Here is a 25,181-nt window from a genome sequence, read left to right as displayed (position 1 = left end):
GACCGGAATAGGCCTGCACAGACTGATCTGTCAGAGAATAAATGATGAAAATAAAATAAATCACAACCACAGTTTCCCAGTGCCAAGTTTGACGTATCCAGAGTGATTGTTTTGTCTGACCAACAGTCCAAAACCCCAAAATATTAAATTTACAATGATACAAAACAAAGAAATTAAGTAAAACTTCATGTGTGCGAAGCTGGAATCAGAGACAGTTTGGCATCCTTTTGCTTGAAAAAAATTCATATTTGTATGCTCTTTGTATGTCCTTTTGCGATGCTATTACAGTAGCTATATCTACAGTATATCCGTAGTGTGTGTGCGAATGAGTGTGTGTATAATTATAGGAGTGTGTGTTTGAGACAGACAGTCATGCGGAGAGAGACAGGAAGGAGGAGCGTTTTCATGACGATAATAAACTATCACGTAGAAATACAAGACACACACACACACAAACATCTGGGAATGATACAACTAACTATGTCCATTTCCTGTCCTCGTTTTTCGTGGACCTAAGCTCAAAATCGAAATCCCATTAAATGCATTAGATCCCTCTCAATCTGTCTCTCGCTGTGTCTGTTTGAGTGTGCATTGCATAAGCATGTGAGCATCAGTGTAACAAAGGGAACCCTTATGGCTTTGTCACCGAGTCTCTGTTTACATCAAATAAAGTTTATGAATTTACACAAAAATGTGCTTTGGGGAGAAATACGTGTGGTTTAAGGGGCAGTGTTGTTTTTTTCTTTTTTTTTGCTGTACAGTTCACATCTCAGGTGTCTGTGAGAGAGAATATTCATATATCCGCCCTTGCATAAGTGGGCACAGAAGCAAATTTCCAAGCAAAGTACAAATGTACAAACAAGTAATCAAAATAAAATTGACCCCCTCCCTGTGGTGAAAAAACAGGAAGACTTTGTGTGTGTGAACGTGCATGAGTAAGCTGTGTTAGAGATGATGATAGGACCGCATAAACAGCTTCAACAGCATAACAGCAGGCAGAGTGATTCATTACCATGGAAGCAGCAGCATCATGCAGGCGAACATTCAAGGCAGTTTTGATGAATACGCTCACGGTGCCATCACGTACTGACCACACAAGAAAATCAACACCATCGCACATACTAGAGACCATGTCACCTATTTCACTGTGTATATTGACCACAGGACAAAGCAATGACTTAAAGTCATCCTGGTACATTGCTTGTTATTATTACTTCACAAGTATTACTGGCAGCGGTGGGATTTAAACCCACGACCCCCGAAGAGACTGGAGCCTTAATCCAGCACCTAAGACTGTTTCGGCCTACCTCTGAAAACCAATAGCAAGGCAAGTCTTTAAGTCTGTCTATGTGGAGAAATATACAGATTAATCACTGTTGTGTTTTTATGTTTATTAGCTAGTCGATAACTTTGTCCTTCTTCCATTTGGTGCTTGGCAGACAGCTGCCTGCTGGGACTGGAAAAATGGGGTTGATGAACCTCAGTGAGACTGGACCAAAACAGTGAGCTGAGAGATGCTAAAAATGCAGAACTGAGGTGATAATTCTTTGTGGGTTTGTCCATAGACACTGCTAACGTTGCACTTTTCTCATTTGGTGCATTGTGGAAAAAAAATGTTTGATTAGTGCAGCTTTGACTTTATCTTTTCAATAAAATGAACAATTCAAATTTTTACTTATATAATTTACTAACCATATGGCAATACCTTACAAAACCGTCACAAACATCAACTGAGCCAGCTTCAATGTCGAGCACCGTTTTATGGTTTCATGGCACTGACTTAATGTTAATGTATATTTCTCTTGTGTATGACTTTCCCTTCTTGCATATTACTAAGTAGTACACCGACAAAACTCTGGCAGCGGTGGGATTTGAACCCACGCCTCCTGAGAGACTGGAGCCTTAATCCAGCGCCTTAGACCGCTCGGCCACGCTACCTGTAAACATATTTCATTATATGTCGAGTTTCATCCATTACTAACCCTACAGTACTAGAGGGATAATATAGATCCCTGTTTGAAGTCATGTCCGACAACTACCATGAAAATACATTAATGCTCCTGAAACAACGCAATTGAACAGCCAAAGAACATCAGAAAAACAAGATCGTTCACATCTATTTTGAAACCTTTTGCCCTGCTAACACCAACACAAACTCAAGCATAGGGTTTAGTGGTACAACGAGACACATACAATAAGAAATAAAAGTTGAAAGAAAGTCGTCTTCTAAACTACAGATTGATGACGGATCAATTGATTTATAAAATAAATAAATATTTAATATGTATGGGCTAAATCAGCACCTGCTATTATATTATTGGCATGCTATTTAAATAACAATAATAATAAATACATACATTTGCCTATGAAATAAATACATATGGCTATGAAATAAAGTATAAGTATGTATTGAACTCCAGCAACTAATTTATATCTACATGTATTAATAACTGTATTGCCTCACTTTTTCATATTTATTAATTTAATATTAGATAGAATAACATTACATATTATGGAAGCCGGTATCTACAAAAAGAAAAGAAAACAATGATGAACTGCCGTCACTAACTGCCAATATTTTCATGTCGTTGTTCTGTCGGAAGTGTGCTTCCATTTTTAAATAGACCGACGTGAAACCTCTTGCGTTCATGTGTTGTCTTTGGAAGAACCCTGTGTACTTCCGGTTCCGACATGCGCCATTTTGATGAAACAGCGAGGAGAGAAGCAGTTTGGATCATCGAAATGGATTTTATGGATTTAAATTGAAGATTAACGCGGATACTCAACTTTCGACTCGACGTGATGGAAAATGGCCGTTTAATGAAGAGGAACCTTTGCGTCCCGACCACCTAACTGGTGCATTGGTTAGGTCATTGTTAGCATAGCGCCGTTAACCGTTAACGTTAGCTAGCTGTTAGCTTCTGATAGGCAAGTGGTGGTTTCATGTTGTGTTGAGTGGCGAGGTATCGTTAGCTAATCTCGAGGTGTAGCATGCTAGCCTTGACATTAGCTAACTAGCTAATTTAGCACTTAAAACAGTATATTACGATTTCAGAATACGGTCTTCAAGGAGGTCTATCGGCGATAACATTTGTGGACTCGTTGCGGAAGATTTCACTCGGTTTTGTGGACTTTTTGTGGAGCTCGGGCGGGTTTGTCTTGACAAATACGAACTGTACCAACAAGGCAAACATTCACGGACTGATGCCCTGGAAACCCCAGGCCCGCTGTTAGCCACACTAGCAGCCCGGGCTTTCCACCAAAGACTATTCACGAAGGACCTCATTCACACCGCTGTGATAGATTTACTTTGTGCTGTATGGACTCTCTCGGAGGCACCCTGTTATGTTTAATCGGACTTTAAAGAACTGACGAGGCACACGACGCCGCTCCATGGCGCTCTGGCCTCGCATCTCGATTATTTTTTTGTTGGCAATAACAAAGACTCTTTGGCCCCTTACACCCACCTCCTTTTGTCTACAGTGTTTCAGCGAATATAACAAAAGTTTAACATATTAAAGTCACCAGATCTAGCTGTGTTCAGTGTTGACGCTGTTTTATTTTGTTATCATACCAGGCCTGTGTTTTTTTTTTCTTCCTTGTGCTTGATTGACTTAAGTGCTTAGACCTGTTAAAATGTCGTGTGTTCACTATAAGTTCTCTTCCAAACTGGACTACAACACTGTCACTTTCGATGGGCTGCACATCACCCTCAACGAGCTTAAGAAGCAGATTATGGGCCGAGAGCGCCTCAAGGCCACAGACTGCGACCTGCAGATCACCAATGCGCAGACGCGAGAAGGTATGTGATCAGCTGACAAGAACATGTCGTCCATTATCTTTGGCGAGTAATAGTTGGATAACGGGTGCACATTTTCGTCTGTCTCAACATTAGGACAGAGGTAAAATATCACGCCGTATGTTGAGGCTACATATTGTGCTACACCACTGAAATGATGGACTTTTTTCATTGTTTATGAATATGCCACATGTTTTCCTTAAAAAGATAATTAAAATTTCCAATTTTTTTTTTGTCAATCTGTTTTAGCGCCATACCCCGTGTCTAGATAACATTAACATTTTCCTGAGCCAGGTTTTTTTTATTTATGTCAAGCTACTAATATCGTAATATTATTTGCATCAAATACCCAAATGTACCAGGTGATTCCTAAAAAATATATACGAAAAAGGATTTTTATTAACTCATAGATCTTTTGGTTATTGTTATATATTTTTTCACAACCTAAATTGAAATTGTGAGACTATGCAAGTCATAGTTAACTCCTCCAACACCATCTTTTTGTGCACTTATTTGATATAAAACATTGTTACATCTAATATTATTATTGCGTATTAAGACACTGTGTACATTACTGATTAGGTTTATATGCCATTTTTTTTGGTCTGGCCCGAAGTTACTTTGCTACATATTCTACTGAACAATGTTTTATGTCTGAACTATAATTTGTGTCGTGTTTTGTAGAATACACCGATGATGAAATCCACATCCCGAAACACTCGTCCGTGATCGTCCGCCGCACTCCGCTTGGAGGAGTGAAACCTGCTGGCAGGACGTTCATTGTGTAAGTATACCCAAAATACTACATTATTAAATGAACGGGATAACTGTTGTTTACGCTGCACTGCCTGATCTGGTGTGAATGCGGCCAACTTTACCCTGGATGTGGTTTTAATGTTTGCTCTTGAGTTTTGTCAACAGCTGACGGTTTCTTTCTGCTGTTTTTGTTTCCGCAGAGATCGTTCTGACACAGCTGTGGTGGGATCTTCTAGACCCGTATGTAAAACAAACCCAAAATCAACCCTCTCTCCTCCTCTTCTCACCTCTCTCCCTCTCCCCCTCTTTCTGGCTTTAGTCACCTTTCTTGAGAACATTCTGTCAGTACTGATCGAGTTGTGTGTATCCTCTGTTCACTGTGTGTTGGCTACATTTGTGTTGAGATCTCAACCTCTGTGTTATTTGATGTCTATTTGGGAGGGTTTCCTGGAGTCACCACAGTTAACAATAGTTTGTTGTTTCTCTCTAAAACCACCGGGTTTCTGTTTTGAAAGGAGCAGATTAAAGTTTCAAATTGCTGAACGAGATGAGGTTAAGATGAGAAACAACAGACTCGCCGCCTTTTGTTTTTTTTAATGAACTTGTTGAACTGTTGCCACTTTATAATGGATTGAGATATCACGTAATTTGTTTATGATTGTATTTCATAATGAAATGGTATTGTTGCCTGCCTCAGGCCAGGAAAATGTATTTTAAAGGGGTTTGTAAAAGAACAAATATGGTATTTTTGTCATTTTATTTTCTGTGAAAATATTCAATTTCTATGTGGTTTAAGAACCCAATGAAGTAAAATGTGGCTGGGATTGATTGTAATTAACTTTGATTACAATTACAAGACTAAAGTTGTGGGAGAGACTCACCAGTGTTTTATTTTGAAAGCTCACCCTGCTAATCTTTAATATACTTAAACTTGTTCAGTCATATTTGCCCATGTCAATTATTTTTGTCCTGTACAATTTCACCATGAAGATGTTCTATTCTGCATTGAGTATGGACTGCACACAACCTTTAAACCCCGAAGGCTCACAGATGTCATCCTGATGAGTTCAAAGCTTTGAATTAATTCAGATTCCTACGTGTCTGTCTTACAAACAGCAGCTACTAGCTCTAAGTGTATTTTTGTGGTTTGGGGCATCGGTTAAGAAGCTCATTTTGATACGTGAGATGCTGTCCGTTGGCCACTGACTTCTATTGCTGTGACATGATCACAAAGTACTTTGACAGATTATCAGTAAAGTAAATATCTTGTCAATCTCCGGAGGCCCTCCATGGCTGCTGCAGTGAGAAGTATACTGGTGTAGTGTGTCCTGTGAGCTGTAAGCTGCAGAACCTGTCAATAAAGTTGTTCAGTGGTTCAGTGTCAGAACCACTTGCACCAGATCCCTGTGTGTTCCCTCCACAGCCTTCTGCAATACCCAGTCTTTCCTCCGAGCCCTGCATATCACGACGGACAACCCACCCTGCCCACTTGTTTATTTACCTCCAAGAGCATTTTCCCAAGAAATGGGCAGAGCAGCCATTGTGTTTGTCGCTGTAAAGTATGACTTTCTCTGTCCGTGCATGAGACTTAATTCTCATGGTTCATTGACTCCTGACCTGCATCAGAAACGTCACTCAACCTGCTTTCTCCCTTCACTCCAGAGGTGTTGGGGTGCTTTTTAGGGAACACTTTGAAGGAACACTTGACAACTCTTAGTAGTTTCTTCATCAGGCACTTTATTTAAAGACTCATTTCTACATTTGTGTCTCGTCGGCTGTAAATATTTGACACTTTAACAGTGTTAGCATTTCTTATTGAAACAGTTTGACACAACTCCCTGCAAGCTCATTAGTTTACAGAAAGCAGGCGTGAACTGCTTTTGATGAAAGCTTCTAACGTCTATGACGGCCTCTTTTGACAAGTCTGTGCTAAAACTTGAATCCCTGTGGCCTGGTGAAGGTAGACCGCGTGCTAAAATTAAATGTCAAGTTTTTCTTTGAGGAAATCGGCCTCTCCCTACCGTAGCGGAAGCTTTAGGGACTCTACAGACAGATGTGCTAGTCATGTACTTCTGGAGTTTGCTGATGGTGCCCAAATAGGGAGTCGCTGATATTCCTATGATTGGGGAAATCCTATTTTATTCTCTAAATGTAGATCTCTTCATATAAGCAGCTCTGAATAGATACAACCTCAGGTGAGGCTTTCACAACATTATGTTTTTAGTTATGACTCGAAACTGTCTGTAGAGGGATGAGCCTAATAAACCATGTCTTGATTTACATGCTCACATGCCTGCATTATTTCATGCACTCGGTCCTCAACAAAAGACTTTAATCTTGACTTAGATGGAGACTCTTAAGGGACTGGACACAGATGTGGTGGGGGACTATCTGGGCTCTTATCTTCCACTGTATGTCTATTAGATACTGTGTTAATACCTTTAATATCTCCACTCTGATTCTCCTACAGACCGACTCTTCTCCGTCTATGTCACTCGCCCAACTCGCCAAGGTACTGTTTATGTACATGCGGGCTGTACTTCCAGAACAAATGCTAATCAAGTTGAATAGATGTTTCCTTTCATCTTGTGGCGTTGACATCCTCCTTTTATCTATTTTCTTTTTTCTTCTCCCTCTCTCCATTATGTGTTTTAGACTGCTAACCTGGTTGACGCTAATGCATCAGAGGAGGACAAGATTAAAGCCATGATATCTCAGTCCAATCATGAATATGACCCGATACAGTTAGTACACACACACACACACACACACACACTGTGTTCTTGTGCTCGATGAAAGTCAGCCTTTGTTCTGTGTTTACGCTCATGATGCAGTATACTGAACAATGTCTTTCTCTAGCTGTATATAGTTTTAAGAAATGTATTGAACTTGTCTCTGTAGTTACTCCAAGAAGTGTGTTGGACCTCCACCTGCTCACTACACCTGCTTTCGTTGTGGAAAGGCTGGCCACTACATTCGGCAATGCCCCTTGCTGATGGTAATTATCATCTATCGTTTCATCTTCAAAGTCTGTAATGGTTATTTGTATTATGTTTTATTCAAATTTTTCTTTTTAACTTTCTAGATCCAGGATAAGAGTGTGGAGAGTCCCAAGCCAGTGAGGATTAGTAAGGGCATTCCTCAGAGCTTCATGGTGAAGGCAGAGCCCGGCACCAAAGGAGCCATGTTAACCAGCACTGGAGAATATGCGATACCTGCTATAGATGCGTACGTTTCAGCCAAAGTTAAATATTCTCTTATGGCACATTCATTTTTGCAACATTTGTCTTAACCCATCTGTTGTGACCACAAACACAGGTTGACTGCTGTTTCCTTCTTTTTGCTAGTAATGGTCCTCAAAACTAAAAACAAAAATGAATCTCTGTTATTACAGGGAGGCATATGCACAAGGAAAGAAGGAGCGCCCTCCGTTTGTTCCACATGACCAGTCATCCTCTGAGGACGAGACCGACCCAATCCCCGACGAACTCTTGTGTCCGATTTGCAATGACCTGATGACGGATGCCGTCGTTATACCCTGCTGTGGAAACAGTTACTGCGATGAGTGTGAGTTCTTACTCGTGATAAAGATCTTAAATTTTACAGGAAAATAGTGATACAAACTAATAAAAGTAGGGAGTCAAAACGAGGCTTTACCAAGCAAACGTCTCGACTATACTACTAAATGTTTTGGTCCCGTCACACATGTTTTAAAGTGCTCATTTTGCATAGATGTTTAGGGGGAATTTACTGGGAAAATGGCAGAAATATCTATTTAATCAACAGTGGCCCCTCTAGAGAACTGCTGCCTCACGCCATGCTTCGTTCTGAGTCGTTCTGATTCATTTTTATGTTCCACAGTGTAATGGACTGATCTCACACTCAATCTCTGGGAAAGTCTAAATTCACTCTTAGAAAAAGTAGAAAATGATGCCTGTGAATATATGGTGACTAGGCAGGTTGAGGGGAAGTTATTTTCATAAAAATGTACATAATCATGAGTCTAAAGGCTTGAGTTGTTTGTCAAATTAGCTTCCGTCTAATCAAGGGCTGTTTGTTTTCAGGTATCAGGACTGCCTTGTTGGACTCAGAGGAGCACACCTGCTTCACATGCAAACAGTCCGATGTTTCACCTGATAATCTCATCGCCAACAAGTTTCTCCGACAGGTAACCCCCTTCAAATGCATGTGTTTTGATGCGTTGTATGTTTTGGTACAAAGCAGAAATTTGAAAAAAAGCACAATCTCCTTTTTTTTTTTTTTTTTTTAACACGCTTCTCTTCATGCAGGCTGTGAACAACTTTAAGAATGAGACCGGATACACCAAACATGTTCGCAAGCAGGTGCAAAATGCAGCCCCGCCGCCACCGCGCCCTCAGTTGGTCCGGCCACTGCACTCGAGACAGCAGGACCCGCTGCTGGCCCACATCACTCACCCTCCTCCCACAAGTGCACCCTCCACTGCCCCTCAAGTACAGGTCCCGCCCCCCGCTCCTGCACCCACTCCTGCATCCGCTCCCGCCCCTGAACCTGCTCCTACTTCTGCTCCTACCCCTCCTCATGCTGCTGCTGTTGAAGAACAAGATGATTCACCAGCCCCTGCACCTTCACCTGTTGTTGACCACCATTCTCCGATGCACTCCGCCAGCCATGTGGAACCACCCCCTCCGGGGTAAGTTTAATCTAAAAGCTGCAGTCTAAAGAAGTAAAGTTTGAAATTAAACGCCATTTTTATTTCTAAATGTCTCCGTCTGTTTTATGTTCCAGTGAGACAAATCCAGAACCTACTGTGACACCAGACTCTTCAGGACCCTCAGTAAGTGGATCACAGATGAGGCCGCCTTGAACATCTGAATTGAGGCGTTTTCACACGAGCTAGATTTATTCACACCATGCCAGAGTACAGTTACTTCCCACTTCATTCCTCCGCCACACGGCTTTCACATTAACCTTTACATTTGAGTCATCAGGTTCGTGATGTTATTTTGCATTGTTGCTTTGTTTATATTTTGGAGACGAGAACAAACATCCCGCCTGCCTTCCTGCTTTATCACCCATGGCCGTGCACTTCAGATGAGATTGCCGCATGATTTGCGTTATTGCAGATTGGCGCTGTATAAAAAATAAATAGCTGCCGTTTCGAAACTACTTGGGACTGCTACTCGTATTAAAAAGCAGTCTACTTGAACCAAGGTGTACCACTTCAATCTCACTGACTGTTATCAGCGTTTAGTACAAGAGATTCAATATGACCCCGCAGATTACTTACCGTCTCTTGTTTCTTTAGTGACCTTGTGACAAGTTTTATTACATTTTTTGCACCGATAACGAATTTCAGGGTTGGTAACTATTACTGATTATATTTATCTTAGAATCTATGACAACACCAATATTAAGAGAACCTTCACCATCCCTAAAATACAGAAGACACTTGTTTATTGTAAACTTGTTTGTTTAATATGTAGAGTAATGAATACCACACCATATATTCTTGTTGACAAGCATGTAGAGGTAAATTGATCAGAATTAGGAGCCAATGCATGATGGCTATTTTACCAAAAATGTAAACACCATTTCCCCTAGGTGGTTGCATTTCTGAAAAAGAGGTATAATTGATTTGTGCCAAGTTGAACTGAGAACCTACAGATTTCTGCCTCTGCACATACTTGTGAACACAAGAAACTGTAATTTCTCTTGGATGTAACTACATTATTCTCACTGTGATTTCTCTCGCAGAACTACCATTTAAATAGGATCGGCCCCCCGCCGCCTATAAGGCCGCCTCATCCACCAGGTAGGAGGTTTAATTTAGATCATTTAATGAGATTAAGTGAGCCTGAGGGAACCACATTCTTCAACTAGCAAACTCTCTGCTCTTTATTAGGTCACCATTCACGACCGCAGCACTCTCACCGAGGAGGAGGCCGACCCTGGGAGAGGTAAGACCCGTCTGGGACTATCTGATCAATTAAAAGTTTGTCTTGTAATATGTCAGTCTCGCAATGGTTCATGTCCCTCCCTTTGTACCAGGTTTTACAGAGGAAGAGGAGACCACCCCCCCACTCACCTCCAGCCACCTCCACCTCCTGCACCTGTCCCTCCAGTGTACCCAGCGCCGTCCATGTACCCGCCCCCACCCCAGTCCTATCCCCCGCCGTACAACTCTGGCCCGGGCCTTCTCCCTCCTATCATGGGATACCAACCCCAGCCTGTTTATGTTCCCGGGCCCCCAGGGCTCAACCCACCCTGGGTTCCCCCTGGATCCCAGCCCCCTCTTCTGCCTATGCCCCCCCTCGGTCAGCCCCCCCTCTCTAAGGAAGACTTCTACAGACAGCGGCACCACCGACAGGACACGTGAGTTGTTTCCTTTTCATACAGTTATGAATTTCTAATGTGAAATGAACGCATAAATAACATTAACATCAGTGACATAAGAACTATTGTGGTTTCACACGAGAGTAGTTTTTAGTAGTTTCAGTGTTTTTGTCTTTGTATCCTCAGAGTTACATCCAAACTGGATGAATTTACTAAAGACTTCCACAAAGAGCTTATGAAGTACAGAAATGCACCAAAGAGACGAAGACCATCATATTCAAGGTAACTTCATGAAGACAGCATATCAAAATAGTTTTTAGTTTTTACATTAATTGCATATACACAGTCCTTTAAAGCCATTTGTTAGAATTTGCATAATCCAATCTTTCCTTCTGGTCTTCTGAACCATTTCCTTTGCTAGATCCCGGTCATACAGTCGCTCTCCATTCAGCCGCTCTCCTTACTCTCGCTCTAGATCCAGATCAAGATCCAGGTCTTACTCTTATTCTCCCAGTCGATCCCGTTCACGCTCCCATGGCCGGTCTTATCCCCGCTCCCCTTATTCTAGACGCAATGGCCGCAGTTATGGACGATCGCGGTCAAGGTCCCGTTCCCGTTCAAGGTCTTATGGGTATCGTCGGTCTGGCTCACCGCGGTCTCCTCCCCCCTACAGGCCAGGAGGCTGGGAGGGAGCAGAAGGACCAGGACCTTATAGGTCCAGGTCACGGTCTCCCCCTCCCCCTGGCCCTGGCCCTGGCCCTGGCCCTGGCCCTGGTGGCTTCCGGCCCCGCAGCCCTGGTGGACGAAAGCCGCCTCCTCGGGAGCTCCCGCCGTATGAACTGAAGGGTCCCAGTCCTGGCGGCAATGAGCGCTGGGAAAGAGAACGGTATCGGCAGTGGGAGAAGGAGTATGCAGACTGGTACAACCAGTACTACAAAGACTACGACCACCCCTCAATGCATCACAGAGGCCGTGGTAGCAGAGACAGGGAGAGGGGCAGAATGTCCCCATTATCTAGAAATTACTCTCCCCAGGGGAGAGGAAGAAGAGGAAGAGACGAGAGAGGGGCTCCCCCTAACCATCCTCCATCCTCTTCCTCATCAGCGACTAAGTCCAGCACTAAACTCCCGAAGACAAAGAAAGTAAAGAAGAAGAGGACTGGGGACGAATCGGAGGCATCACATCAGTCAGTAGACAGAGGGGATGCGACTCCTGTCAGAGACGAACCGATGGACGAAATGCCTTCACTCGTTAAAACGCCTCCCATGTCCTCAAAGGCTTCAGTTGGAGCCGCAACCTCTAAAGCTCCAGCTTCTAAAAGCACCGCCGCACCCATTAAACCGCCAACCAAGTCAACATCAAAGACTCCGTCTGATAGGACAAAGAAAGACAGGGGCCAAAAGGTTAAAGCTAAAGTTAAGACGGAGAGCGTGAAGGTAAAGAGTGACAAAGTGAAGAAAAGGCCCGGAGAAGGTGTGGTGACCAAGAAAGACTCTTCATCCTCCTCCTCCTCTGGCACAAAACCGTTGAAGCCCATTAAAACCAAACCAGAAGACGCCCCCAACTCTACCCCTAAAAAGGAGAAGGGTAAAAGCTCTGCAGTGAGGCCCGCCCTGCTAAAGACCCCCCCACTGTCCTGCCAGAGCCTTCCTCTACACCATCCCTCTCTTCATGACGGCCCGCGGCCCGGCCACGACATGCGGGGGAGAAGAGATCTTCCTCAGGGCGGTGGTCTCCTTCCCACCCCCCATCAACACGGACTCCCACTCCTCCACAGACCTCCCTCCCCCGACAGTCGGAGGAGGATGGGAGAGGAGGGCCGCTCTTTGCTTGGACCCCCTCCTGGAAAGCTGAGGAGAATAGACGGACTCGGAGGTGATGTCATCTCCCACTCTCACATGTCTCATCAGAACCCGCTCCACAGACTCCCACCCCCCTCAGACCGGCCCGGTCTTCTTCCCATACCGGGGAGCCGTGATATGGGCCGGGGAGACGCGGATCGAGGATCCATCAGACCGCTAATGGACCTTCAGGTGGGTCCTCAGAAACACTGGGATGTAATGATTTGTGGGTTTACAGATGGTACTTGCAGATGTGTTTGTCAACTCCATTAATTGCGTTGGTATTATAAAAATCTGACTCACTAAGTTCTTGTATTTACAAATGGCTGCAGCTAACGATTCTCATTAGAGCTGAAACAATTACTCAATTGTTCAACTAGTCAATCAACAGAACAGTTAAATGCCCAAAAATGATACTGGTTTTAATATTTGCTGATTGTCTTTGGTGTAAATGGAATGTTTGTGTTTTAGGCTTTTGCTTAGGAGATGAGCATTTTTCACCATCTCTGAGTTTATAGACCAGTTGAAAATAATTAGTTGCAGCCCGAATTCATGTTTGTATTTATTTTTCTGATTAATTGAATAACGGTGTGTAAAATGGAATAATTAATTAAAAATGTCCTTTAGCGCAAGGTGACATCCAAATAGCTTTTTTTTGGAGTTATGCACTCGAGAAAACCATCATAACCATTAATCAAAAAATTATAATTTCAGAATATATCATCTCATGAAAGCGCTGAGTTGTTCTGAATTAACCCCTTGTGACACTTTCTATGTGCTTTTCAGGTGAAGCCGCTGACCCAGAGGAGGATCAAGTTGAACAGGGACCTGGGGAGGAAGGGTAGCACCGAGTCAGCAACCACAGACAGGACACCGTCTGGGTCTGAGAAGACCACCTCAGACCGATCAGCGGCTGCTAACCTCTCTGAAGGAGACCGGCCCAGCGGTACAGCAGAAGGTGCCGTTAGAAAGGAGAGGTCAGCATCTGGGGAGAGGGGAGTCGGCAGAGAGAGACCAGGAAGTGCTGGAGACCGACTGCAGGGTTCAGACAGAGAGCAGAGCAGAAGCTCCGGACTGGACAGAGAGCGGGACAGACCTTCAGGATCAGACAGAGGCACGACGTCCGACAGAGAGAGGGACAGGGTCTCCAGCTCGCAGAAAATAGCAGTCTCAGTGGAGAGAGACCTCGAAGGAGAGAGGTCGGTGAGGACCGAGCGAAAGCCCTCCAGTGCAGGAGGGAGGTCTGTCTCTCTGGATAAAATGACCATCGCAGAGAAGTCATCCGGCTCCAGGAGCTCCTCAGACCCTCAGGAGAAGTCATCTGGCTCCAGGAGCTCCTCAGACCCTCAGGAGAAGTCATCTGGCTCCAGAAGCTCCTCAGACCCTCAAGAGAAGTCATCTGGCTCCAGGAGCTCCTCAGACCCTCAGGAGAAGTCATCCGGCTCCAGGAGCTCCTCAAACCCTCAGGAGAAGTCATCCGGCTCCAGGAGCTCCTCAGACCCTCAGGAGAAGTCAACCGGCTCCAGGAGCTCCTCAGACCCTCAGGAGAAGCCAAGCACATCGTCTAAGGAGAGGGGCGAAGGGTCCGAGCGATCTTCTAAATCTGACAGGTGCGTTACATTTGTTTTCCCTGCTGTTTGTCAAACCACATCCATATCCATGATTTGATATAGTGGTTCTGTGACCGCAGTCGTTAATACGTGTAATTATATCTCACTCTTATTTCCCAGGAGTGTGTCCAAGGACAGAACAGAGAGGAGTGCCCCCTCAGGAGAGAAACCAGCTGCTGCTCACAGAGAAGGTAATTTGAATCTCCGTTTCCGTGCACGTGTGTGTGAAGAGATGATAACTTTGATTTAGTCTTGTGCCAGCTAATTAAGCATTGATTAAACCAGCTTCCTCTCCGCCCCCTTCCTTCTCTTCCAGCAGTGAAAGATGTCGAGGAGCCTGCTGTGAAGAGCAAACCCAGGATCAGCCGCAAGGCGCTGACGAGCCACACAGTGAGCTCCACAAGGTGAGTCTGTTGTGCCTTTTTGTGTAATTTCTTTGTTCAAGTTAATTGCCGCACTTTGATCAGGCTATCGTTTAGGGTTCTCCGATCGATTGGCCACTGATGGTTATGGGCCGATATTTGTTCTAAATAGTTTGATCGGTGGTCTCTATAAAGGCTGTTCTTACAGACACAGCTAGAAACACACACACACACACACACACACACACACACACACACGCGGGCACTGGGCAGCTAACACGGGTGCCGAAATGAAGCTTTGGCACCTGTATTAAATTAACTTGCAGAAGGACATGTAACCGGTCCAAAATATTCTGTGTGGTTAAATGTTTAACCGTTGATATCCCGACCTGGTATCTTTCTTGTGATGCTGTATTCACACCAAACGCAAAGCGAATTGTCACATCTGGTTACTTGCGGGAGATTGATCGCTCGTTCATTTTTTATTAAATCCACATCACTCGTGCCGGATGCGTCGTAGAGGAGGCGGGGCTGACCTCCATGTAGACAACGTTTCATCAGTCGTGGCTGAAATAACCACTGTTGCAGCTTTGTACGTGTTGTGGAAGTCCCAGATATTCCGGGAAAGTAAATGCCGTCGTGTCTGGGTTCATAACATCATCCGGAGGCGCTTGTTGAATTTCTTTGTAATGTATTCACTGTATCACGCAAGCCACACGTCGGCTGGTTTACTACAGCTGTATGAACCCAAAATAAACGATTTTGCTTTGATTTAATTGCAATAAACGGATAAGAAGGATGTCGAAGTAACTACGTAATGATGCCGATTTATAAGTCTATCCACACGAACATGTCTGCTCGTGTCTTTGCAATGACTTTGTATGTAAACATGTAGAAGTATTGAAAAAATAGAGCTGAAGCAATTAGTCAGTTAATGGACAGAATTAATCAGCATCGATAAAATGACATGTTTTCCTGCTGAATAGCTTTGCACTCGCTTAAATTGCTTTTGTCCATACAAGCAATTTAAAGACGTCACCTGAGATCTTAGTCATTTTTCACTGTTCTCTATTTTGACATTTTATAGACCAAACCATTAATCAAATTGATCATCTGCCAATTATTTTATAATGAAAACAAATCATTACTTGTGGTGATTCTTGTAACCCAGCCTGAGCCTTATGGGTTAAAGGATTGATTTTACATAACCAAGTCATGTTCCTCGGTCGCCTTAAAGGGGAACTCTTTGCGTAAAGCCTTTTGTGACTCCAGAGCGAGCTGCACAAAGTCAGATACATTTCCTCAAGTGTTGTCACCTGAGCCTCCGTCAGTTGGGGATCAAGTCTGAAAAGCAAGAAGTGAGCTTACCAGACCCCTGTAGGCTCAAGGCTACATTAGCCTGCTGCTAGCACAAAACACTGACGAACTGTCAGCGGTGCCGTTGCTTTGTCAGTAAAGTAGGCGGCAGGTTTTCACAAGGAAGAAGAATGCTCGGAGTAAAAAAGGTGATCTCTCTGGTTCTGCTGCTTTAATATTGAGAACGTTCTGTCCATCCTGGGTCTGACGCTGTTGTAGGAGTGAAACGCTTCATCATTGCATTACTCTTTTAAAGAAGTCTGTTTTTCCTTCCACACTAGGTCATCTCAAGAAACCAAGCGAGACTCCGACAAAGATCAGAAGGGTGTATCCTCCAAACCTGCAGAGCAGCTCCCATCGAGCCCCGTGAACAGCCGGGGCCGCAGCCCGAGCATCAGCCCGGAACCCACACCGGCCAGCGAGCAGCCGCTCATTCAGCCGCCTCCTCGCTCCAAGTGGGAAAGAGAGGACGACGAAGAAGGCCAGGAAAACGGACCTAGTGCACCCAAGGAGCCCTCACCCGTGCCACAAAGGGGCCGAGCCAGAGAAGGGCAGACTGAAGCACCGAAACCTGTTAGGGGTGAAGGAAAGGATGCCACAAGGGAGGAGAGGCGAGGCGCAGGTAGAGAAGAGAGGAAAGGGAGAGCACCGAGGGAAGAGGGTAAAGGTGGCAGGTCGGCACAGACAAATTCCGACAAACCAACCAAACTAAAACTTGTTAGGGAGGAAGGGAGATCTGCAGCAAGAGAGGAAGGGAGATCTGCAGCAAGAGAGGAAGGGAGATCTGCAGCAAGAGAGGAAGGGAGATCTGCAGCAAGAGAGGAGGGGAGATCTGCAGCAAGAGAGGAGGGGAGATCTGCAGCAAGAGATGAGGGACGAGGAGTGACCGGGAAGGAAGAGAGAGCTGCAGAGGGCAGAGGAGGACGAGAGGAGGGTCGTGGCCTAGAGCCCAGGAGACAGCGATTGTGTTCTGACCTGGGCCGCGAGACGGACGAGGCGGCCTTTGTGCCCGACTACAGCGAAGGTGAAGGCGAAGGCTCGGAGACGGAGAGGGGAAGGAGTGGCAGCGGCAGTGTGTCTGGCAGCCAACCCTCCAGCCCCACCCAGAGCAACCACAGCGGCTCGGCAGCCACCACCGCGGCGGACAAGAAGAAGAAGAAACACAAGAAACATAAAAAACACAAGAAGCACAAGAAGCACAGCGCCCAGGGCAAGGAAGGAGAACAAAAGGAGCACAAGCACAAACACAAGAAGAAGAAACACAAAAAGAGCAAGGACAAAGATGTGGAGGAAGAGGAGGAGAAGTTGGAGAAAGCAGAGGAAGGGGCTCCACCCTAGCCTTTTGTTAATAAGGAGATAATGATGTGTTCTAGACATATCGGCTAACACTGGCATGCTGCTCCATGTGCCACTCTGAGGGATGAAACAAGTCTTTGACTGTCCACGACACTGGACGGCTGTCTGGCTGTTGTTCGCTTAATGTACTCGCGGTACTTTGTTGTGCTTGGATTTGCAGCATTACGACCGCTGCGGAGGTTTCTTTAATGTTCAATGTGAGCCTTTTCTTTGAGACTTTGGGTCAGAGAAACCTTGGAATTTGATGCTGTGCGGCACTATTGTGATCCACGTAGAGCCGGGCAGAAAGGACTTGATGATAATACCGGATCCACAGCAGTGAATCTAAATGATAGGAATAACAAACACTGTACTCAGGGATGTGATTGCTTCTTTGTCGAGGAGGAATTGCCGTTTCTCCGTCTCTGATTCATTTGTAAATAGATGAGCTATTGCTTCACATAATAATTTTCCCTCCGTTTGTTTTGCTCACATCCCTGTGTGCTGTTTAAGGCTTAAATGCGGAATAACCTTCATTGCTATGAGGGTCGTTGTAAGCGCTTTTTTTTTTTTTTTTTAAGGACTGTACTTGTGGTTTTTGCATGTTTTAGTACATTATGTCCAAATCAGGAATACTTTCCATTACTGTAAATAATCTTCAACGCTGATAAAATCATCTTTAGGCAGCCACTGGTTTCAATCATGCCAGGAGTTGTTTTTTGGGGGGGTTATAAATTAGCTTAAATAAAGGCAACAAATTATTCTTGGATAGGTTATCAAGTTGATTTTCTTACCAAACCTGCATCTTTGGAAATAGTTAGCACTACAGTATTTTTGATCAATGTGCTAAAACCGACACGATCACAGTATGGTCCTTTTAAGTTAAAACAAATCTTTATGTACCCATGCTACACTGGATTGTTTAAATCTAGGATGTGTTCATTAATGTAAAATCAGTCGGCATGTTTTTGTTCCAAAGTTGCAGTAGATGTCCATCACGTTGTCTGAGTGTGTGTGTGCGCGAGAGAAAGTGAAATGTGACGGAAGTTGGACAAATTGGAGAACTTGTGTTCTTACAAATGAGTTGTTCGGGTTTTTTTTTTTAATTAAAATGTTTTGACCTCATGAAAATGTCTGAGTTGTACTTTATCAATGATTGAACTCCGAGTTGTGTAATGAGCACACAGATGAAGGTTAATGGCACCGTGTTGTAGCATGGACTATTAGACATTTGAAGAGATGCTGCACATCTAAATGTGTGAATACTGGGATGAAAATATGAAAAAAATATATAAAAAGGAACTTAACGAGTTGGAAATCGCTCAACACGCCGTCTACTGTTTTCAAGGCCAATGCTGAAATAGAGATGATCTCCACTATGCTACCACTGAGACTCTCTTAGCCCATTATGCACTTTCATTTAATTTTAGCATATTTCAAAATGATGCAGTTGGTGGATTTAGGCTGCGAGTGAAGTCACACGAAGTACTTCAGGTGTTGAATGTACCTGCCTTCTATCCATACAGACATGGATAGAAGGTGCCAGTGATTAGAAAAGAAGGCGTGGAAAGTTGTTTTGAGTTGCAGTAAAATCATCACTGTTGACATTATAATGCACACCGTGTGCTAACACTTTAATGTTGCACAGCAAGATAATGGTAAAGTAAGTGTTAGAAGAAAAAAACACCTACAGAGATGATAATAAAACCTTATTTGCAACAATCCAACAGAATATAGTGTGATTATTCTCACTGAAATGCAAAGATTAGCAAACAGTTTCATTAAGCATTGAGTTAAAATAAACTACAATTACATTTTTACAGTATCTAAGGTTTCAATAGTATTACCAGGGAGAATATGTAGGTATGTTGGCAACATAGCGAATACATTCTTGACGTCGGTATAAGTTAAGAGTGAGCTCACTGATTTTACCTGACAGTTTGACTATCACCTTCTAAACGTGTGAAGTCTTTCTCAAGACATTTGGCTGCTCTTTGTGCTCCCACCGTCTAAGAATGTGTAAACACGGGTACTCCAATTAAAATCTACTATCTGTACATACTATCTAAAACAGTTTACTAACACTTTCTATGAAGAACACATCTATAGCGTGTTATGGGGGCAATTATTATGCTTTCTGATTCACTAATATTATAGATGAGACTTATGTCTTATGGATGCTCTTTAATAATTATAAACTAGAGGTTGACTGACGGGGCTTATAATAGATTATGACTACCTATACTCTCCTGTACTCTCAACAACCACCTGTACTTAAGGATCCATAGTTTGCAGTAATAGTACATCCTGTATCATACGTTATTGTGTGTGCTAAGTAAAGTGAAATGTAGTAATGAAGCATTATAATTGCACTATGAATGGCCTCATAATGCGCTATAGATGTCTTCATGGAAAGTTTTACCAACAATAGCAGCATGGACATAAAGGCTCAACCACATTTTGTTACAAAAAGCCCAAAGTACACGTTGGACAACACATTCCACACATAGGTGGTAAAAGACAGTGATGTACTGCAGCACATGAAGTATCAGATATATTTGGAAGTAACTGGATTATTCAGGGAGGATGAAGTATGTCCTCGAAAGCAGATCCTCAAACTCATTGGTGAGTTGCAGGGTCTTTGGCAGCTCATTCCTTCACAAACATGAATAATTAAAGCACGAAGTCCCACAAGGAAACCAGTGCAGTGACACAGACTGAACACTGTGTGGAGCTGTAACTCCTGCAACTTCTACCGTGGGAGGGAAGCAGGTTAACAATAAAAGATCTTCTCTCATATGCCTCAGCTCCAAAATATAACCCCACATGTCACCACCTCTCTCTCCCTCTATCTCTCCCAGAGCACACAGCAATACGCTTCATTGTGTTTGTGTGTCTGTGTGTGCATGTTGCAAGTGTATGTGCCTAGTCAGAGAGATGGCGTGACTGTTGGATCACAGGAAACGGGTTGAAGGCAGGAGATGGGGTCACAGAAGGGTTGAGGATGCGGTGAGAAATGACAGAGCAGCAGATGCATCTCTCCCATAAACAGCAGCACATTCTCAGCTTAGTCCATGTATTGTGTGTGTGTGTGTGTGTGTGTGTGTGTATATATATGCCTTAATGGACTCAGAGATCAGTGGGACCATTAGAGAAGATTAATACAATGTTTGTTTTAACCCTTGCACCAGATTATCATCTCAACACTATTCCTCTCATCTACTCTCCTGCAACGTTCACCCTGCATGTGTGCGTCTGCGTGTCCACACACTCACACGTGTGTGTGTGTGTGCATGTGTGCACCTGTTATCTGCCTGTGAATAAGTGTGTGTCTGCTTTACAAGCATGACATAATTTCCTGTCATCAAGGCCAAAGGTTGCTAAGCAACTTCACTTCTGCCGATTGCCAGAAAAGATGCTTCTCTACGCTGACTGGCTCACACACCCCCTAAGTCTCTCTTATCCTGTCATAAATGTAACGTCTGAGGTAGTCGCTGGCTCTGCGTGCATGATCGCCCATGCGTTTGTAAGGACCGCTGTGCATTTATGCTTTGCAAATACGGTGCAGAAAAAGCTGAGGGAGACAGCGAGAGGAGAGCGGGATGTGGAAATTGTATTGTGTGATCCATTTCTATGATTCCTCGAACTGATAAAAAGGATGCACGGTACAATCCCTCCGGTTGTTTGTCTAAAATACAGCAACATATCCGAGCAGCCTGTTATGCTGGTGAAAAAGATACTCAATTGTAACTTATTTTGTACATGAAAGTCTTACTGTGATTACTAATGCAGTACCGTTTAGATTACACGCTGCAGATTACAGTGGAAACATTTCACATAAGACATTTTCCTCATAAGAATGGCGAAATATGAACACAGTGATTTGTGGGCAGAACAGACACATTTACAGTCAACAGAGACAGATAATTGCTGTTGTCTCCTCTGTTCCCCTGCTCAGAAAGCTGAACCTTTCAGAAGCTGACATGAACACGCTGACCATACCGTGTGTGTGTGTGTGTGGTGTGTGCATGCTCTGTTAACCTCTTCATGTACTACTACATGACACTAGGTCAAGCAGAGTAGTAGGCAGGCTCAGTGTCAATGTGTTTCTGGATGTGTGTTTGTGTGCTGTGTGTATGTGTAAGTGTATGTGTGTGTGTGTGTGTGTGTGTGTAAGTGTATGTGTGTGTGTGTGTGTGTGTGTGTGTGTATGTAGAGTATGTCAGCTTTGCAGCATGATGTGGTTTTCATGGCAATTTCAATGATTGATCAGGACTATTGATCTGTGATTGAATTTGCATCAGTGTGTGTGTGTGTGTGTGTGTGCGCGTAGTTGTGACAATAGCATTGAATAAAACACTTCCCCATTTATAATGTTATGTGATGGTCACCATGGAAACACACCCAAGGGGTGCCAACCACACGCTGATAATAATGTTTGCCCTAGATACCCATCCGTCAACCGATAACAGAGGGAAAGTATTTCTGCCCGTGTGTGTGTGTGTGAGTGCATTTCAGTGACTAATGTAAAGCATCATTTGGACACACCACGGTGACGGAGGAGTGAAAAAAATCCATGACATGATTCTGTGGAGCAGAAGGAGTCTTGCATGAGTTACACGAGACAGCAAGTGTGAGAAGGATGAGTTGAGCTGGAAGGAGAGAGAAAACGAACACAGCCAGGGAGACCCAGTAACAACCAACGCACACACACACACACGGAGGCATCCAACAATGCTCCTCATCAGTTCTCTTCTCGGGGAGAGCAAGATGTTAGCCGTAGAGGTCTGTGTGTGTTTATGTGGTTCAATGTGTCCTAGATTCTTTAACTCTGTTGTTGAGATACACTAAATGTTTGATGTATGCCGCTGCTGTAACAGTTATGAGAGCTGCGAGGAGTGTTGTCGGCTGTGGGCGTTGATTGGGTATTGCACGGTGTTTCCCTACTCTGAGGGAAAATCTCATTTTATTTTACAGCCACACTAGCGGTGAATCCGCCAGTCTGTAAGTGCAACACTTTGGGTCAGAGCAGAATATCTCCACAGTTTAATGCAGACATTCGACAATCAGGTTGACTTATATAGGTGATCCCCCGACTTAATAGAGATAAGATTACTGTCCATTACATGAAATGGAAAGTTGACTTTGGTTTTCTGGCAATACAGTGTCAAACAGACATAGAGCAGCTAAAATACATAAAATACATTTTCACATTACTTCTTTAACCATGTTTTCTAGCTAGTGGAACCTAGAGTCTCCTGCCACATGGCAACAGCTGGAATGATGTGTGAAGGGGGGGGGGCTGGATTGCCTTTTTGGTCGTGGACCGGTTCTATAGGTTATTTCCAATGATCTGACTACTGCTGTTTCAACTTGTCCCTGTGTCCTCGGCTCCCATACAGACAAAGTTATAGGTGAGAATACTCTCAGAGAGCTACCTGTAGAACATGATCAGGGTGTGTTTGCTGGCATTGAAGCTCCTCAATATCCCGAGGACAGATAGTCGTCGCATTCGTCGTAAAGGTGAGTTTATTGTTAGTAATTGTTTCCAGATATTTAAAATAATTTACCTGCCTAAATTCCTGTCCCTTCATAATAACAGGCTTGAAGATGCTGCCATCTCCCGTCCTACCTCCCAGACACAGCTGGCATCTTACTGGCATTACAGCCGAAAAACCTCTTCAATTTAGGTAACAACGTGTCTTTTCCTCCAGCACAGCACATTTGAAATAGTTTGCCGCGCTCGTAGGGCCTAAAAATAGCAAAGTTTGTCTATTTTTAATGCCTCCAAATTTGTTTGCTAGTGTTCAATGAGCATTATAGCCCCTCAGAGCCGCTACAGGACTCCTGATGAATGTAAACATCGAACAGAACACCAGCAGAAAATTATTTGGAGGCCATATTAAAAAATTGGCATGAGAGCATTTAAGACTAGTGCTCCCTGGGAGCTGTTTGCTTACACCTACTGCACTGCAGTTCTAATATTAGATCCCAAATGGGGATCCAGGGACTGCCAGCGGGCCTTCAGGGAATCGGATGGAGCCCCAAGAAAAATGAGCAGCAGTTGAGTTTCTCTCTATTTTAAGACGTTAAAGATGCCTATTCTCTACCGTCTTCACTCAGCCCTGTTGGTATCATCTCTCATCTAAAATATAACGGCCCTTTCTTTGATTGGAGTGAATAAAAAAAACACGTTATTTAATGGATGAAAAGTAAGTGAAACCAAATTTTGGACAACGCTGAAAGTGCATTCACTACAATCTTGAGGTACTTGTTGTTTACTTGAGTCTTTCTATTTTATGTCACTACATTACAATTCAGAGGGACATTTTACTTTCTACCCCTAAATATAAGCCTATTTGACATCTGGTTACTAGTTACATTTCAGGTTACAATTTTCAATTTTGACCCAAAACATACGACCAGTTTATGAAATATGAAATATCATCGGGTGTGATAGATTAAACCACCTAACAATACATTCACCATGACCACTATACGTCGTTAAGATACTGATAACATGTGAATGCCCTAGTAATAAAAACACAACTCAACATGTATATAATACCTCATTATTAAAAATCTTTGCACTTTTACAGCATTACGTAACATTTTGAATGCAGGACTTTAACTTTGTAATGGAGTATTTTTTAATTATGGTCTTTATATTTTTAGTACAGGATCTACTTATTCCACCACTATGATAATATAGAGTACAGTGATGGCCATTATCCGTTGTTCTCTGAAACCTGGTGTAGCATAAGATGATTTCAAGGTACTGCTGTGTCGGAGCTCTGCCACACCTTTGGGTTTAGTGAATCCTCATCCCTGCTGAGTGTGGAGCCCCAGCATGGCTGGTGAGATAACCGCCACGCAGAGACAGAGTGTCTGAGGGATATATTGGGTTGGGGTGCACTTTGAGGCGGAGGAGTGGGGACCAGTCACATGCTCTCACTTGCTCCGTCAGTGTCAAGTTATCCGGGATTAAGAATAAAACTCTCCTGCCAAAACTTTCAAAATAAAACGGTTATCGGAGTAGGTATTATTTTTTATTTATTGTTGTTTATTATTTGATTCACTCAACGTTATTGGGGTTGGTTACGGGATGGAAGCTGTGAGTACAAAAAGTCAACATGAAATCAGAGAGATTAGGCCTACTTGGGAAATTGTTGGTTGCTGATGGTAACACTGTTTCCCATATAACTTAGTGAGTGTTGTGCTTAAGTGATTTGTTCACTTTAGCACACACTAGTAGCAGCTAACCATCTGGTTGCAATGGCAACAAAGTGCTGTGCTCCTAATGATTTTGTTTGTTCACCAGCTACTATGTTTTCTAGTTTATACTACCGAAGAGAATGCTGAAATAAAAGCCTAAATACTAGATTCATGGTATTCAACAAGGTGTAACAAGACTGTGTGGCTTCCAGGACTAGACTGTCTTATTTTGAAGGTATCTCCGGTCTGCCTCTCTCTGGCTGGCTTGACGCGGCTCTCCCTCTCTCTCTCCCCGGTGCGCCTGAACTCCGGTACCTGAACACCGCAGAGCGCGTCCAGCGGCTGAGGGGACGCAGACGCACGGGGAGCCACCTGGTTAAATGTAACTTTACTTTTCCCGGTTATTAAAACTTCTGCGCCACATTCTTCTCTAATTCCCCCCCCCCCCCCCCCTCTTTTTTTCATCCACCCGAGTCCCGATTGACGGACTGAGTTTGGATATCGGCAGGGGGGAGGAGGCAGAGGACCAGCGGGTTGCTCTCAGATGGAGCACCAGGGCTCCAGCTCAGGGCGCACGGCGGACCCGGAGTGA

General features: G+C 43.8%; 1 protein-coding gene across 2 annotated transcripts; it reads left to right on the top strand.

The window, feature by feature from the left end:
* The first annotated feature begins 2,660 nt into the window (after positions 1–2,660).
* Positions 2,661–18,505, top strand: LOC142949703 (uncharacterized). Of its 2 annotated transcripts, none has more exons than XM_076091507.1 (20): positions 2,661–3,802; positions 4,484–4,583; positions 4,756–4,795; positions 7,026–7,067; positions 7,211–7,299; positions 7,457–7,553; positions 7,641–7,783; positions 7,950–8,122; positions 8,620–8,723; positions 8,845–9,227; positions 9,323–9,371; positions 10,292–10,349; positions 10,440–10,494; positions 10,586–10,909; positions 11,057–11,152; positions 11,292–12,903; positions 13,498–14,321; positions 14,442–14,512; positions 14,641–14,725; positions 16,321–18,505. In XM_076091507.1, exons 1-20 carry the CDS (start codon positions 3,637–3,639, stop codon positions 17,375–17,377), a joined length of 5,568 nt encoding a protein of 1,855 aa, XP_075947622.1. In that variant the 5' UTR covers positions 2,661–3,636; the 3' UTR covers positions 17,378–18,505. The 2 variants fall into 2 exon arrangements, with proteins under 2 accessions (XP_075947622.1, XP_075947621.1); XM_076091506.1 differs by having other exon boundaries at positions 14,638–14,725.
* Positions 18,506–25,181: the final 6,676 nt, after the last annotated feature.

Source organism: Anarhichas minor, unplaced genomic scaffold (genome assembly GCF_050575085.1).
Source record: "Anarhichas minor isolate MPS153535 unplaced genomic scaffold, ASM5057508v1 ptg000014l, whole genome shotgun sequence".
In the NCBI taxonomy this organism is placed as follows: Eukaryota; Metazoa; Chordata; class Actinopteri; order Perciformes; family Anarhichadidae; genus Anarhichas; species Anarhichas minor.
Note: the sequence above shows the minus strand (reverse complement) of the source record. Positions and strands in the feature narration are given on the sequence as shown.